At 34.7% G+C, this 18,235-nt stretch overlaps 1 protein-coding gene across 6 annotated transcripts in view; it reads left to right on the forward strand.

Moving 5' to 3' along the window:
• IFT88 (intraflagellar transport 88) overlaps positions 1-18,235 on the forward strand; it is a 46,825-nt gene that overhangs the window by 9,653 nt on the left and 18,937 nt on the right. For all 6 annotated transcript variants that reach the window (XM_054221687.1, XM_054221697.1, XM_054221703.1 and 3 more), the window contains 13 exons: positions 110-214; positions 1,367-1,469; positions 2,130-2,244; positions 2,342-2,573; positions 4,186-4,256; positions 4,724-4,810; positions 6,805-6,904; positions 9,995-10,081; positions 10,734-10,920; positions 11,509-11,617; positions 13,177-13,327; positions 14,475-14,590; positions 17,476-17,528. In XM_054221687.1, coding sequence (XP_054077662.1) covers positions 110-214; positions 1,367-1,469; positions 2,130-2,244; positions 2,342-2,573; positions 4,186-4,256; positions 4,724-4,810; positions 6,805-6,904; positions 9,995-10,081; positions 10,734-10,920; positions 11,509-11,617; positions 13,177-13,327; positions 14,475-14,590; positions 17,476-17,528 — 1,516 coding nt within the window. The remainder of the gene's footprint in view (positions 1-109; positions 215-1,366; positions 1,470-2,129; positions 2,245-2,341; positions 2,574-4,185; positions 4,257-4,723; positions 4,811-6,804; positions 6,905-9,994; positions 10,082-10,733; positions 10,921-11,508; positions 11,618-13,176; positions 13,328-14,474; positions 14,591-17,475; positions 17,529-18,235) is intronic.

Consider the following 18,235-nt stretch of genomic DNA (forward strand, 5'->3'; position numbering starts at 1 on the left):
AAAGAAAATGGACACGAGTATATTTTTTTCATACATGTTTTGAAGGTATTTTTGCTGTCTTGGTTTAGTAAGATTCAAGGTATTGCTAAATTCTAGTATTTTATTTAAGGCTCTGGAAAAAGCAAAAGAGGCTGGAAGAAAGGAAAGAGTATTGGTGAGACAACGTGAACAAATTGCTACCCCAGAAAACATCAACTTAGATCTCACTTACTCAGTAAGTGCTTAGAAATCTTCAATGAGTGAAAGGTGTTGGTAGCAAACCTTCTAAAGAGACATTTCAGTGTTTGCTGAATACGTGTGTGTTGTAATGCTCCTAGCATTGTACCAGATCAGATATGGTCTACATTTTGGGGCGGGGGAAGTTTATGAAGATAAAGTAAGTGACTTCTTGAAGTTAAAAACTTAACAATGTATTGCAAAGATCTATTTATATCGAGTCTATTCCCTTGCAATCTCAAGTACTAGAGAAATCACATAGTCAACATTAAGTGAAGGATGGATGCCCATGAGCATCTATTCGAGCTACCTACTGACATACTACACATGCATATCAAAATACAAAAGATGTAAACCCTGTACTTCAAAAATTGTTAGTCTAGAAAACGTGACATGCCAAGAGAAGAAAACAGGAGAGATCAGATACTGCCTTTAACTTGAGCCATAAAGTGACAGAGAATATATTACATGAAATAGGATATATTAATATTCCTAAATCCTGAATCTTAAAGCAGGTGTCTGGATTTACATTCTGGTTCTAAAATTAATAGTAGACTTTTTTTAAAAAAAAGGATGCAACATAAATAAAAATACTTAGGGGGATTTAAAGTTGTACTCCAGGTAGCACCGTAGAGAAAATTATTAACAATGAATACATTGACTTTGGTAGTAATTTATTTTATAGTGAATGTCAGAGTAAAGCTGGGGAAAAAATGTGGAGATGTTTTACCTGACACCAACAGAATTTCTGTTTTGAAACAGCAGTTTGGAAAAGTTCTTTTCGTAAACTGAATGACCACAGGTAGTAGGATGGTTTTCCACATGTTGGGAGTCATAAATTACACACAGGTTCTAAGAATTATCTTGTCTGAATGTTTCTTTAATACCCTTGCATTATAACACTGTGTTTACTTAGGTCTAAGGCCCACTTAGCATGACTTCTAATAATAGTTATTTAAGCACAAAAATAAAAGAATTGCCTATGTCAATGTATAAGAACAAAGAAACGTTAAAGATAGGAAACTTAAAACTGGTAAAATCAATACTTACTTCCAAGGTAAATTGATTTGAAATTATCTATTATGGATTGAAGTGTATTACTGAGAGAACAACATTACTTTCTTCTACCTATAATTCTATTTTTCTGTAGGTTCTTTTCAATCTGGCCAGTCAGTATGCTGCTAATGAAATGTATGCTGAAGCACTGAATACTTATCAAGTTATAGTGAAGAATAAGATGTTCAGCAATGGAGGTAGGGTACATTCCAAAGTGGATTGAAACTGGTAGTCAGGCATTCAAAATAAGGACTTCATCTGTGTGGTGTTAGCTCACAGAGATCTCAGCCCTCATGCCCGCCAGTCAGAGTGGATGATGGATACTCGTAATGTCTGACTTGGTATAACTTAATGTGGTTTGGCTGTCCAACTCATGAAGTCTTTTCTGGCTCAGCTAAACGTAAAGCCAAATATATAATTTTTTCTTGCAGCACACACTATGTTGCCTGCTCTAATACTATTTTTTTCTCTTTTGACTCAGCTTTCCCCTTCTGAAAGCTTCTTTTAGTATTTTGCACATCTTTGAGAATCCTACAGTGCACTTTTCTCAGAGATGCTTATTTGCATCTGTCTTTCTTGAGAGGACTATAAATAATCTCTACCTCATCCCTTAATTCACCATCAAAATCAGAATACATCTTACACTGATAGTTCTTTTCTACATTTCGTTACTACTTCATCTTCTGAGTGAAAATTCACAGAAGGCTGTTCTGTGCAGTCCTCCTTTAAAGGGCCACTGGTACCCTATAATGAAGACAAATTTATTAAGAAGTTGTTCTACTCTGTCACTGTAAAACAATTTTAAAATGCTGTAACTATGCTTTAAAAGGCTGTAACTCATTGACTTTTTTTGATAGGTAGACTGAAGGTGAATATGGGAAATATATATTTAAAACAACGGAACTATTCCAAAGCTATCAAATTCTACCGTATGGCTCTAGACCAGATTCCTAGTGTCCACAAAGAAATGAGGTGGGTTTCTACTTGTAGGCATGGTTCTGAAATACAAGTTTTGGATACAGTATGATTTGGTAGTTAAATATAACCTAATACTAATTTCTTTCCTTAGGATTAAAATAATGCAAAATATCGGAGTTGCATTCATTAAAACCGGCCAATATGTTGATGCCATTTCTTCATTTGAACAGATAATGAGCATGTCCCCAAACCTGAAAGCAGGCTTCAACTTGATCGTATGTTATTTTGCTATTGGAAACACTGAGCAGATGAAAAAAGCCTTCCAAAAACTGATTGCAGTTCCCTTGGAAGTGGATTATGATGACAAATACATATCACCAAATGTAAGTTTGAACAAAATAAACTATGAACAAAATAAACTGCATCTTTATATGGTAAATCAGGAGAAAGGGGAAGAGATGCTGAATGCCTGGACTATACTGAATGTGTAAATTGATGTGTATTTATGTATCTAAAACAACATCCTTTTAACCAGCATGAACTTAGTGTGGCAGTACTGCTCAGAAGTGTAAAATAATGTTGAGAACATTCAAATCCTTTTTTTCCTCAAAGATACGATGTACATAAAATCCACACCACACGAATGTCTTCATAATGATTTTGTTGAAATTCACCTGGCCTGACTTACACAGCTAACTTACTGCTTTGCCTCCTTTATATAAAATTTTAATAAAATATTTGTAAACTAAAATAAAGGGAGCAAAGCAATGAGTGATTTAATGCAAGTTAGCTCAAATGAGTGATAACAAAACTTGTAATACCGTAGTGTTATTTTGCAAAAGAAAATTTCAGTAAAGTTTACATATAGTTATTTTAATTTATTAGACTTTATTGGAAATTGGACTTCCTTGGTACCATGAAACCAGCAGCTCACAATGTTAGACAGGAAAAAGTAATTAATAGGTTTAGGGTCCCTCTTAGAAAGGTCCTCTATAGAAAGATCAAAGCAAGTCCTTGATTTTTCTCTTAGCAGTCTTTTTTCCAGTGATGCAAAACTTCCATTTTCAGTCTTAAAAATCAAAGATATAATTAGTCTTCAAACTATTCGAAGCTTAAGCGTAGCTTTTGCTTCCTATTGTTCTAACATAAGCAAATAAAATTTAATACACAAAGCATATATATTTATTTGTATTTATTTATAAATATGTTTATCATTTCTTATCTATCTTTTTATATATAACTGATATATGTATGATTTCTCATATTAGAAATTATGTAATAGTAAGGGTCATTAAACACTTGCATTAGCTTAAGACTATGTAAGATCATTCATTAGAAAAAAAGCTTTGGACTGTAGAAGTTCTTTCTAAGGATAGGTAAGCTATAGTTTTAACAGACATTCCAAGTTTTGTATGTTCTTATGAAAATGTTAGAGAAAAGATCACAAAGTTTCCTACTGATCTTTATTTTGTATAAATCTATGATCTGTCCCCAATAAATGAGGAAGGGATGGCTACCCAGCATACCTGCATTGGTTCTTTTAGAACTACCAGAGATGTGTGACAGAAACCACAAGATGATTGTGTGAGTTATTGTAATGAGAAGATAGCACAAGTCCTCATCTGCTGAATACCACTGCAGTTCAGAAAATGCTTAAGCATGCTCTTATTTTTAAGCATGTGAGTATTCTCACTGTGCTTTGCAGCCTTCCCGGTCTGATACACATTAACTACACCTATTAACAGCCCTAATGTGAGCTATTACCACATACATGAGCAGAAAAACAGGATTAAAGTAGTTGTAATGCCCTATTTCAGATTTTGTGGTTAGAAAAGTACTTTAAACTGAAGCTAGCTTTTTGAAATGTGAAAAGTAAATAACTGACATTATAGACTATGTAATTTGCATTGACTTATGTTCACAGTCATGTTGTCTATAAAATAATTAAAATGCATGTATACTGGCATAATATGCAGTTGTTTTGTCCCCCTCCAGGATGATCCACATACAAATCTACTGATTGAAGCCATTAAAAATGACAGTTTAAGACAAATAGAACGTGAGAGGTAATGGTGGCGTCTATTCTCTCTTGACTGTGGTGCCGTGGATTTTAGCTCCTGAAAGTATTATCAGTCTCTTCATTTGTCCAAAACTCTTGCTATAGATGTTTCCTCATAATTCCTAGGAAAGAACACGCTTGGAAGGAACATCTGGATCACTCAGTTTAGTGTACTGCACTGAAGTAGAATATCTACCCCAAATACTATAGATTATGCTGCTTCAAACTTGCAGCATTGAGTTTTTTTAAAAATACAACTACAGTGTTCAGTGAAAGGAAGACAGAAAAAACAGAGAGTTTTGTCAAGGTACAAGGCAGTCGTGGTAGCAGGGGACTGGTTAGATTAACTTCTACGATTGTCCGGAGTGCAGGAAGAAGCAAGAACAAGATCTGGTTACTTTTTTCTATACATGTTTTTGAAATGGTGACATGTCTGTTTGTTTGTTTTTGTGTTGGCTTTTTTTTTTTCCTTAGGAAATCCATGGCAGAGGAATACATCATGACAGCTGCTAAACTCATTGCACCAGTAATTGAGACGTCTTTTGCAGTGGGCTATGACTGGTAAGAGTCAAGTAGGGCTTCTTTTTAGAATCTTAGGTCTAGGTCCTCTAGTTCATCTAGGTCCAACCCCCCTGCTATAAGGCCGCTATAAGGCCTTCTAGTACCTAAAGGGGGCTTACAGGAAATAGGGAGGGACTCTTTATCAGGGAGTCTAGTGATATGCCAGTACCTGTTAGTCTCTCCTGCTGGTTATGAAAACAGATTCACAAACATAAAGTCTGGGAAACATAGTTTGATGCACATCTCAAACATAGTGTCCAGGCTATTTTCAGTTTGCCTCCATAATGCTCTGGAGAAGAATAAAACAAAGCAATATAGTCTATTCTGTGTTAAAAATTAATTTCATTTTATCATTGAAACTTTCCATTACCTGGTTGGGGTTTTTTTTGTCCAGTAAGGACAAATTTTGCAGTTCCTGTAATTATAATTTACTAATAAAGCTGTTTATACTAACATGAAATAATGTCTTATACAGACATGCTTAGTCTGCCAGAGTCCACAAGGTGGTGTTTGATGGTTTAATAATCATTATAATCTTATAATTTCCCTACTTTTGCCATTCTGACTTATCGGAACTTAAACAGTATGTCTTGTGAAAATTAGCTTGCTGCTTTATAACGTGTTAGCATGAGTAAGTCAGATTTGTTTGCTCTGTATCGTCTTTTTTTGTTCAAGAAAACTAGAAAAGGTGGTCAGATACTCAGTTTCTGGTGAGATGTGTGGGATTGTTTTGTGTATATCAGGACAGATTTACTCTCCGTTCCTCTAGGCTGAGGTATTCAAGCCCAGTGAAGAGGTTTAACAGCAATTTGAGCTTGGTTTTCTAACTTTTGTTATGAGTCCTCAAATGTGCTCTTAATCAGATTAGTTTTATTTACAGAAAAAAAGTGGGCACAAATAATCTTTGGATTTTATAACTTCTTACTTAACGTATGATACAATCTTGGGACTATTCTGTCATATTCTATAAGGAACAGTTGGATAGCTAGCTCTCATCGCTTTTTGTGGTTAAAAGATGTTAACGGTACCAGTTGAAAACTGGTTTTTGACTTTTCTTTTATTACAGATGTCTCTGCAGAAATTGCTATTTTTTCAATGTAATTTTCCCCCAACATCAAAAGGCATTTGTATACTTTGTATAGAGACTGGCCATGTGCCAACCCAATTATAGGTGCAGGCAGTTTGTTAAATTAAACTTTGTTGCCAAATTAGCCAACTATTAGAAGAAAAATGCTTTCCACCACTTAAAAACAACAAAAAAAAGTGGAAGGATTAAAGAAGCGTCCCACAAAGTTATTCATGTAGTGTGCTTTAATTCCAAACAGTTTGAGAGAACAGTATATGTGTACAATAAATAAAGGTCTAGCTTCAAATGATTAGACAATTTTAAAGTACACCGCATCAAGCCCTGGAAGATGGTGTCTGTGAATGAACACCTGAACTACCTGCTGTGTTCTGTTCTGCCCTCGTTTTGCAGAACACCCTAAGCCAAAAGTAACTGGGGCGTGATCAGAAAGAGGTTTATTATTATGACTGTATTATTGTTATTATGTAGCTCAGGGATACGATCTGCAGTCTCTGGCTTTGTTCACTAAGCTGGTTTGTACATTTGGTAGTGTATACAATGGGAGATCAGATTTGAAAAATCAGCTGATAGAATGTATCCAAAGAAAATTGTTTGAAAAATTATCTTAGTCAATATCTGACATCAAGTATCACTCAGTGATGGAAAATAACATGATAATTAGGCAGCTGGCTAAAAAAAAATGAGAGCAGAGATAGTATTATTAAGGCAGAGATAGTAGTATTAAGCTAGGTTATGGAAATAAAATGTGTTTTCAAATTTTTTTAATCAAAGTGTTCTTTGCCTCTATAAAGAAAGAATAGCTAAGAACAACCCATTTTGGAAAGTGAGTTGGCTGCAAAAGTGTATAGCTTAAAGTGGCATTTGCAGAGATGCATTTTATTTCTTTATGGTTTTCTTTCTGTTGCAGGTGTGTTGAGGTAGTAAAAGCTTCCCACTATGTAGAGTTAGCCAATGACCTGGAAATAAATAAAGCAACTACTTACTTGAGGCAACAGGATTTTAACCAGGTATAGTAACTTTTCACACTACTACTTTTGAATACTACTATATTGAAAAAGATACCTTTCTTAGCCACAGAATACTTTTCACCAAGGGAAAGAATGACGTATGCAAACATAATAATTATATTGATGCTGCTCAGTAAAATAACTTTATAAAAACACTGACAAGCTGAATACCTCTATCATCTTCTGAGGTCCTTCACCTTCCCATAGCATGGGGGGATGTGCACAGGGACACATGCTTAACTTCAGCCCGCTTTTCCTTCTCGTGCTTAAGCTCCTCTGGTTTCCTGAGCAGCTCTCACTCTTCCTGTCTGTCCTCTCCTCTTCTCCTTCACTGCAGAATAGAGCAAGAGAGTTATCTTTTATTATACTGCATGTCTGACTGATAGCTTTTCTGAGATCAGGAAGCAGTTTGAGAGTTTCAAAAATTGTGGGCAAATCTAGTAGCTTTACTGATGATAGCTTTTGAAGAGTGAGAGTGTTACAGGTAGGTAAACAGTCATATGATCTCAAGAATTTACTATTTTGATGGTGATTTTTTGTGATTTCCAGTTAGTATCCAGTATAGGTTAAAAAAAAAAATGAGTTCTCAGAGGTAAAATGAGATACAGAGGTTGTTCGTGATGTTTGTGTGGAGTACTCCAATGGAGGGAGAGGGAAGGGTGTTGGAAGCTAGGCGTAAGTGGAGAAGATGCTCTTTTTATTTTGATTATGTGATAGAAGACCTTTGACCTTCACTGGAACTACTTAATAGTAGAGTGGGACTGCAGAATGGTGATTGCAGAGAGTCTTTTTTTTGTTCTAATAAAACCGCAGCTGCCACTTATATTCATCCTGTCTGTTGTTCATATACTTACTAACTCACCACCTGCTCAACACACCTTTGGCTGACGAACAAGAATGGAAACTTTTTGAAATACTCAGTTTCAAGGCTGAAAGTTTTATTGTGTTTCAAAAAAAAAAAACTAAAATAGATTTCTGCTCTAACTATAATGGGCTTAACTATGTGCTCATCATAATGAATCCGTTATTTTAAAACAGTCCTAGCAAAAAAAGTAAAATAAACTCAGGGTGGAAATTAACATAATATGTCTAGACTGTATTTTATTAGTAAGGGGATTTGTGTATTAGGTGTTTTGAATCTTTTTTTAATTTCAAAGGTCAACTTTGAATTTAAAAACAAAATTCTGCAGGTTAACCACATAACTCCTTAACACCTATGGCAGGCCCTTCTTGGGTCAGGCAAGCTGCTTTGAAGTAGAGCAAATAATTTAAGTACATCGGAAACATGTCACAGAGAATAGTTTGGACAATCTGTGTTTTGATTGTTCAATCTAAGTAATTGTTATTGTTGGGATTAAGAAGTTAGAAGTTATTTAGAAACATATAAATTTAGATGATGTTACAGTGAGAGTATTTCTACTTTGCAAGGACGAAAGGAGTATTGCAATGGATTTACATCCTAGGGCTCATAGTTGCTGAAATGGTTCAAGAGACCTGCAACAAAATTTACCAGTAAGTGAATAGAGTTCAGAGTCATATGAACTTTCCATTATACATGAAAAAGAGATTACTTCCACTCTAGTTTTTATCGTGCCGTTTAGCAGTGAAAGCAAAGGTAAGGAATCACCTACAATTGAAAATGGCTTTTCAGAAAGTGGCTTTGAACTATATAGCTCTGAGTTCACTAAAAATTAATTCAGTTGTAAGAAATGCACAGCTTTTACTTGAAGAAGAAAGTCTTTGCTTAAGAGTAGAGTATCTCAAATATAGTAGTATTACATCTGGGACCATTCCCTTTTTGGAGAAAGCCACAAATATATAGAAAAGTTTAAAGTTATCATAGTTGAAGTCTCACATTTCAGAGACCACAGAATCTAAATCCTAACATTTAAAATGCTTTTCTTGATTGAAATTGGTGTATTTCTTTAGAGAATTTTCTATTATTAGGAGAATATTACGATCTTTTGTAGTAGTTCATAGTTCTTGGGTGGAATGTAGTTGACTAAATCAATGAACTACATCTGGCTGTGTATACTTTGTCATTTTACACGTCATTAGTACAGTCATATATTTTTGTAAAGTAACTGTAAAAACAGTATGTATGACAGTCAATTAAAACTTGTTTCCTTTATGTTTGTTTTGCTTTCTACGTACACTATCATGCATTCACTTTGATGTGTAAACAGCAGCTTATAGGTTTCATGTAAAGGAAGATGGAAACTTGAATTGCTAATGTTGATGTCTAAATTGAGGTTGCAACATCTGTGTTGTAATAGATGAGAACTGGGCTCACTGTGATAGTCTAACAGTTTGTGTAGTTAATATAAATATTTAGTGTAAGCAAGCCAGATTTTCTTAATAATTTAGTCTGCAGTTAGAAATGTTATCACATAGTCAATCAAGAAAAAAAGATGCCTCTTATTTCAAAGTTTCTTTGATAGTTTAATAACTATAAATTTGTATACTTTTTATCCGTAAACTTATTTATTTTGAAGTTTATGAAATTTAGTTTTTATATATTAAAAAAAAGAATCTTCTGGCCTCAGTCTTTATGTTTGAGTACTTCCTAAACTTAGACAGGTGTCATCATCTTACTACACAAACCAACTGTGAGTTGAAATCCAATCCTACGCTGTCTTGTGTGGTTTTTATATAGCGTGTACTTTTTTTAGCTTTTTAATAAGAATTTTAATGTCAATCATTTTGTGTTAACTGGAAAAATCAGTATGAGAATTTTAATTAGTTGACTAGATTAAAAGCAAATAATATAAACTTGTGTTTTGTATGTATAGAATTGTCAGATATCTGTGTACTTCTAGGAAGCCATATCTAATCTAAATTTTGAAGAAGTAATAAATAGCCAATACTGTTGAAATTTTGTGACCAAGGTTAATATTATGTATCATACAGATCTACTTCTGTGCGTATATGCTTACAAGCGTGGGTCACAAGCTCTAGTAATTATGTGTGTCAGCATATGAGTTGATAATTTTTGCTGTTTGTTACTGTGAAGTTTTTCAATGCTTTTTGAAAGAATTTTGGTGTAAGTTTGCTTCAGTGGAAAGTAAGTTGTTTCCAAATTGCTTCTAGGCACTGGAGACTTTAAAAATGTTTGAAAAAAAGGACAGCAGAGTAAAGAGTGCAGCTGCAACAAACCTTTCCTTCCTTTACTATTTGGTAAGTGTTTGCTTCAACCGAACTAAGAACTGCAGTTTATGTAGCAACCTTTGTATCTTTGGAGCAATTTTTGTGTCTGTCTAAATACTCTGTGTAAACAAGAAGAAACTGCATGGTAGAGGAGTTATTCTGGAACACCCATTTTTGGCAGTAGTTGAAAGTTTGGAGCATGTTCCTTTGTATCCTGTTGCTGGGAGGAAGAGTGAGATTAAGCCCGGGGCCACAGAAGTATGCCTGCAGTGGGAGTTGTGCAGAACCTCAGCAGCTGCATTTAAAACTCAGGTCCTGAAGACCCTGGCTGAACTTCAGGAACATGTGAAGCATGTAACTTAGGCAGGTGCATTTGTGTATGGTTTGTAGGGTATGGGGATTTATTTTTGTTTTTTTAAAAGAAATATTACCTTGTTGCAGCAAAGAAAACTTCCTGACTGAATGGGACAGAGTGGCAAAACACGTCTCAAAGTGTTAAGTTCTCTGAAACTCAAAAGAGATGATCTGCCTTATGCAATTACATAAGCAATATTTTAGGACTACAGAATGTATTATTTATCTCATTCTCAATCTTTTGAAATTCCACAATATTAACTGTAAGAAGCCACAGCTGCAAGAAAGTTGATAAATGACTAATACAATGTTTGGTTTGTTCCTGTAGGAAAATGAATTGGCACAAGCAACTAACTATGCAGATTTAGCTGTAAATTCTGATAGGTACAATCCAGCAGCTCTAACTAACAAAGGAAATACTGTTTTTGCAAATGGAGACTATGAAAAAGCAGCTGAGTTTTATAAGGAAGCTCTCAGGAATGATTCCTCATGCACTGAAGCACTCTATAATCTTGGTAAGCCAAAGGTGCTTTTGCAATTTAGCTTTTGTCTAAAGGTAACACTAGTGTTTCTGAGAATCTGGCTTTCAAAGTTTTTTCTTGTATAGAAATATATACTAATTATTACTTTAATCAGTAATTTATATTATAACAAGGTATTGATTTGTACTTCCTATGTGTTCTGCAAAAAAAATACCAGTGTTAGCAACATCAAATAGTAACTGCACATGATTAAGTCACTTTGAAGACAAAAATTTCTACTATCTACTAAAAATATACCAGTTTTAGCATTATTAAACCATCAGAGTCATTCTTCTCTAAAAGCCCTCCCTTTCCCTCATTCATCTTGCTCAGAAAGTGAGATTACGTATGTTCTTGGTCTTTGATTAGGTTTGTGTTCCTTGTGTTCATCAGTTTGGTAAGTCGTACTAGCTTCTAAGAATTATAAGCATGACTTTCCAGAATAGAGTCTGTCAACGTCAAGGCAGTTATACTGCCTCTGAGTACTGTGCTCCTATTTCATTTTTCTTGGTTATTCTGTCAGTTAATATGCTGAAGTCATTTTTTTCTCATTGCCTTAATACTGTAACCTTTATTTTTTAGGTTTAACATACAAGAAGTTAAACAGAATAGATGAAGCTTTGGATTGTTTTCTGAAACTCCATGCGATCCTTCGAAATAGTGCCCAAGTCCTTCACCAGATAGCAAGCATGTATCTTTTTCTGGATTATAATAAGTGATTGCGGTTGTAGTAAACTCATTTAATCGGAAATATGTGTTTCAACCATGACACGAAGACTTAGAAATTTACTATAGTGTCCATTATAATTAGGATGATCATACATTGATTCATTCTCTGATGTTTGTAAAAACAAGAATAGAACTTACAACTTTCTTGAACATTTCCAGTGAGGCAAGTGAAGAAATATATTAAGACTGTTCATGTTGCAGGGGATACATTTACATTCACTATTAAAATGTGTCCTGGAATATTTAAAATGCTGCTGATTTTATTATGAAAATAATGTGGCAGATGTAAGCACAATTGAGTAAAACCTTTCAGAAAAAAATAACAGTTAATTAAAACGAAGTTCTGTTCTGAAAGTTGTTTTTGGATTAGTTAGTGTTTGTGTAAGAAAATAATTGTCTCCCAACACTGCAAAAGTTCAACAGATTGAAAAGCTGAGGAGGGGAGGGGAGGGGTTGGTTTTGCACATCACCAGTGATATTCTACACTATGAATTTCTTTAACAATGCTTCTGAGGATGTAAGGGAGAACTTCGTAGAGTGGAGTTGATGGTTGGACTCGATGATCCCGAGGGTCTTTTCCAACCTAAATGATTCTATGATTCTATGATATGCAAACCATAATAAAATCCTCCCCAAGCAGAACAGATTCCAGTTGATGTACTACACTTACAAGAATAGTGAAGGTGATAAAAGTATTTTTTAATCAGTAAAATAAGTGACTTCCAAAAATGCAGAAGAGCTGTGATTTCTGTTCTGTTATAACAGCCTAGATGGTGCTACAACTCCCAGTTCTCATCTGGGGGAGAACTTAACTGCTCCACTGCTATGTAAAACTGCTTTCCACCAACACTCGCAAGCTTTTTCCATGAAGAGTAGGGTGCAGCAGAAACTGGAAAAATATGTTGGGCAGTAGCTCCAGCTCACATTGCTGCAGAGGTCTGAGCTGTTGTGCCACTCCAGGGTGACTGAGGAGGGGAGAGCACATTGCAAACCTAATTACAGTTAAAGCTGCCTCTGTTCTCTGGACCAGAATTGTACATTGTCTGTGCTGTGCTTTTCTGCAGAAAATCTCACTGCAGTCAAAAGTCTGTTCTTGAGGACAGCAGTTTTACCAAGTCACTCACTTTAGGACAAAATGATGCATTACGAAAAACTATCCAAGTTGTAAAGGCTCCAAATAAATCACTTGGCTCTTACACTTCATTGTTATAAATGATGAAGTCAAAGTAAAATTAGTGACATAGAGAGAGGTGAACCAAGCCCAAAGGTTCTGTTGAGCCCAAAGTGTTTTTAAGGTGAAAGAGCAGCTAAAACCTCTGAATATTTCTCCTTCTTCAGCGTAACAAAAATACTTTGATATGAATTAAATCACTAAAATAATGTGTAAAAAATCCCAGTGTATCTCCACATTACAGCAACTGACATATCTGTCCAGCATATAGATTACACTATGTAAAATAGTAGGAATTCTGAGTAAATCAAATTATCATTAGCATCAGTCCTTGACCAAAGAAAACTCAGATATGAGATCATGGAAGATCCCAATCAAGCCATTGAGTGGCTCCTGCAGTTGATCAGCATAGTACCAACTGATCCACATGTACTTTCAAAGCTAGGGAAATTATATGATAATGAAGGTGATAAATCCCAAGCTTTTCATTATTACTATGAGGTATTTGCTATTTATTGCTTTTCCAATGCACTTTCTCATAATTAAAGAACACTTTGTTGTAAGTTCCTATATCAAATTAACAATTGAGTCATTTATACTTTTTTAAATGTCATACAAAAAAAACCAAACAGATTTTTTGAGGGGGAGAGAGTTGACAAAATCTAATTTTTGTAGTCAGAGCCTAAGGAAACACACAGCCTGTGTTTCCACATGGTATTTGACCTCAGACTTTCATTTTTCATATGGTCGTTGTTTACCTTGACCCCTAAAAATTTTAATTTAAAATATAGTCAGTTACAAAATTAAAAATAGATATTAAAATGAATGTAACTTTAAAGGTGTATAACATGACTGTGTTGGTTGAAAGCTATATCTGTATAATGGATATGGAGATACACATATATAATATGTTTGTGTTTATGTATATTTTAATGTTACAGCTACACATCGTGTATACACAGTTGCCTAAAGATGGGCATCGTCTCTCACTTTAAACCAGCTATAGTATTGTCTGTACTTTGTAGAGATTCTTTTGTTTTAGAAACAGGAATAAGACAGGAAATTTCTTTTCTGCAGTCTTAGAGGTTTTTTAATTTGTGCAAAATGAGGATGACCAAAGTCTGTGTTGCAATCTGAATAGTAGCGGAGTTGTGCTTGACGATAATTTTGCTGCCTATTTCAGTGGAAGTTTCTAAAAAGCCAAAAATGTTATTTATGTACATACATACTTCATAGAAAAGAATGTTTTTAGGTAAGTTTTTTAGCAGGCTGATTTGAGGTGGAATTGTACATGTATTAGTTAGCATTGTTTAATGTCTTAGGTAATACTCACATGTAGACATGATCTAAGTAAACGTTTTTGCTGTTGCAAACTATTTAAAATAATATTTCAAATAAGGCTAGATGGAAAATGTGACAGACTCATCTCAGGTAACTTCTAAAAAGCATTCCATAATTAGAAAACTTGGCATGCTTTTCCCCCCTGTACCCCCCCAGGATTACATGGTATAGCACACTACTTCCATTCATATATTACACGATTTTGGCATCTGGAGAATTAAATGCTTGAGTAAGATATTCCAGGAGTAACATAAAGATGTTGTTTATCACTAAAATTGTGTTTCTTTCACCTTTCTTATTTTGTCAGTCATACCGGTATTTCCCTTCAAACATTGAGGTCATTGAATGGCTTGGAGCCTACTACATTGACACCCAGTTTTGTGAAAAAGCCATTGAGTACTTTGAAAGAGCAGCACTTATCCTGTAAGTAATTATTATTTTACTCCTACTCAAATATTTTGTGATTAGATGTCCATAAGTATACCTAGAGACAAATTAGTTGTGTAACTTTAATGTTAAAAGCAAACACCACAGTTAAGACTATTTGTGTTTGTTTACAGTGTATTTTTGCTCTTACTGTGCCATTTCAATGTTTAGTAAGATCCTCCATTGGGCCCAAGAAAGTATTAGGATCTCTTTTCTCTATCCTCTGCCATTATACACCGCTATGAAGTGGGGAAGAGCTCTCCTAGAGCCACGAAGACCTCTTTCTGTATGGCTTTATATGAAATATGTCTTTTCTATTATTTAATAATGTGCTGAGGATTTGATGATTTAAATGCATTTTTTAGCAGTTCTTGCTGCATTTCCACTTTTTACGTAACTCCTACTCCTATAAAAAGGCTATTACAAATAAAGTATAGAAGTAAGGAAAAATGTGCAGTGCAGAATTACCTATGGTTAGTGAAAATAAGTTGACAGATCAAATTGATCCTCATAGAGGTATTTGAAATATATTGAGTTTAGTTCAGTAATTTAATTGTTGAAATTGTCCTTTAGCAGAATGCACTTAAGAAAGTATATAAGCTATATATTTTATTTTAGATCAGAAAGGGAGCTTACCAGACAAATGGTTAATAAACAAAAACGTGGGCAAATTTAAATCTGTAATCCAGAGTTCAAACAGAATGCTAAAAAGTAATGCATATGGTCTTTTTACATGGAAACAAATATTTGTCTATATATTCATGAAGAATTTCGTGTTAATAGACCAACTAAAATACATGCAGACAAAATTTGCTCCAACAAGTGTGAATGTCTCTCTTTTGTGCTTTGGGAAACCTATCAAAAATCAGGCTAAGCAAAACTCAGTTATTGCTTGTCTTGTGATGATGTAAAATTTGACATTCTTTTTGTTTTGTGAATCTGAATGCATGCATGAACAAGACAGCATGTGAACTAAAATTTGCACAATGTTATTCAAGGAAAGATGATACTGTGAATAAGTTGTTAGAAGTTCAGTAAAAAATACTAATTCTGGTTTTGAAAGGGCTTGAGTTAGAGTACACACTGATTATAGAAGAGAAAATCCGAGGTTTAAATTAGGATTAAAAATGGAAACAAAAATAAATAGAAAAACATAGACTTCACCCAAATTGTTGTATGATTATAAAGAAATAGAGGTGTAGATTAGATGAAAATACACAGGACACAATTCACAGAAATCACGGTTCACAGGCTTGCCAACATTCTTTTCAGTATAAATTCTGGCCACCTTAAAAAATTGTATTGTAGTCAAGCTATGAGATCGTGTATGCTGGCGTTCACAGCCTTCTTAGAAACTTTGGAAAGAAACAGGTGAAACTAAAAAGAATTATTTCATAATCTTGTTTTGGCAAAAATCTAAATATTTTATGCTTCATGTTGCTCTCAGTCCATGCATGAAATGTGAAGTATGTGGATTGTAAAGTACTTAGGAATAATTGGCATATGAAATTCTTCAGTATTATTTGCATTTGTAATCTATCTGTAATACAGAGAAATTATTTCTCTGTGGGATGAGATTGTTAATAGTAGATAACAAAACATGGATGTTTTGGAGTTTATCTGGTATTACAAATAGAGTCTAGATATGCTAATTAATAAATATGAATATTTGGTTACAAATTGCTACTAATTGTAAATAAAGTTACATTTTAAAATTAAACTTTATTTTAACCATAACCAGAATTTTTTAGTTTAACATTGTTTAGTGTATTCAGTGTTTTAATCACAATAATTACACTTCAAATTGCGTTCTAAGATAATATGTTAGACAATGAATCGAGAAACATTTTTTCATTATTACATTTTACTAGCATGCACAAATCTATCATTAATAAAAGGAGTTGTGCAGCTAATGCTGGCTGCTGAAAATTTATTCTACCTAGAATTTTCATACTGAAATGCGTAATAAACTTTATTATGGTGTCTGCTTGGCTGCCTTTCTTGTTTGCAGGAGACATTCAGCTGAAACTAAAAAAGGTGAAGCAGATGTCTTTCATAAGCTTGTTTGGCAACTACGAGGCAAACAGATTAATATTTAGAATTAAAAATGGCCTATGCTGTGAGTGGAGGGAAAAAACTGAAGAGAATAAGTACAAAACTATTCTGAAAATGTTAGCATCAGTGCCTTTGGGATACGCTACTGTTTGAATTGTGAGCCACGTGTGAAAAGTACTTTGGCTTATAGAGCATCCTTTACACTGCTGACATGAAAATTTCCTAATTTTCACATTATCTTGATAAGAACGAGAAAAGAGTCCAACGGTTTTGTTGTACATGCTTAAACGTCTCAAATATTTTTTCTGACTGCATCTCTCGCTGTTATGTGCTAAAAAGAGAAGGACAGGTAGCAGCTTGGACATTGAGGTGATGACACAGAAGAGAAGCCAGGGTTTGAAGCTGTCTGTGGGGAGTGTGATTCCTGGCAGGGATCCCTTGGGCGTGCTTGGGACCCTGCTGCTGGGACTTCCTCAGAACACAGTTCAGCATTTTATTCTCCCCCATTGTGTGCTTCTGTGTCTCAGACAAAGATTAGTGGTTCACATCTCAGGTCTACTAATTGTGTCTGGTGCGCAGAACGATGAGCAGGAGAAAGGCTATAATATAGGATACAAATGAGTGTCATCGAGGCCTGAACACGCAGGAGCATGACTCAGGGGTAGACAGTGTGTGAACGGAACAGGCTAAATCCTTCCTAGGAAGGCAGTATGCTTGGTGAAAAATGTCAAGAGTAGTTTAGTAGTAAGTCTTTACCAACGCTATGCAGATTATTTTGCTTTTTCATTGTTTGTCAGTGTGCATAATTTTATTTTATTTATATGCAGACCGACAGAAGTGAAATGGCAGCTGATGGTTGCCAGTTGCTACAGGAGAAGCGGTAAGTTCTGTAACTTTTTTGTAATTGGTTGGAGGTTTGTAACGTTTTTTTTTGTAATTATCTGGGGTTGTTCAGCCTGAAGAATCAAGGGGGATTATAAGAAAGATAAAAACTTTTTACCAGGGCCTGTAGTGATGGGACAAGGGACAACAGGCTTTAAACTGAAAGAGGGTAGACTTCGATGGGACATAAGGAAGAAATTTCTTAAAATGAGGGTAGTGAGACACTGGAACAGGTTGCCCAGAGAGTTGTGGATACCGTATCACTGAAAGTGTTCAAGGCCAGGCTGGATGGGGCTTTGAGCAACCTCAACTAGTGGGAGGTGTCCCTGCCCATGGCAGGGGGGTTGGACTAGATGATCTTCAAAAGTCCCTTCCATCCCAAACCATTCTATGATTTATTTTGTTTAGATTGATGTTTTGATTTTTTTTTAATCTTTTCTACCTGATGTGAATACTGGTCCTAAAGTTTGTTTGAAAATTCAGTTACATATTAATTTTTTTATGAGTTTTCTGCGTATATGTAATAAAATGTGACTTTTCTTTTAAGTCCAGGAAGTGTGCCTGCACTGACTTATGCACAAAACACTCCTTGTGCTGTTAAATAAGTAAAATAAAGATAATACTACAGCATGAATGATCTGATAAAAGTTTTTTTTAATGTTATTATACTACCACCTGATCTAACATAAGTAATTAGATTTTAAA

Source organism: Rissa tridactyla, chromosome 1 (genome assembly GCF_028500815.1).
Source record: "Rissa tridactyla isolate bRisTri1 chromosome 1, bRisTri1.patW.cur.20221130, whole genome shotgun sequence".
Taxonomy (NCBI): domain Eukaryota; kingdom Metazoa; phylum Chordata; class Aves; order Charadriiformes; family Laridae; genus Rissa; species Rissa tridactyla.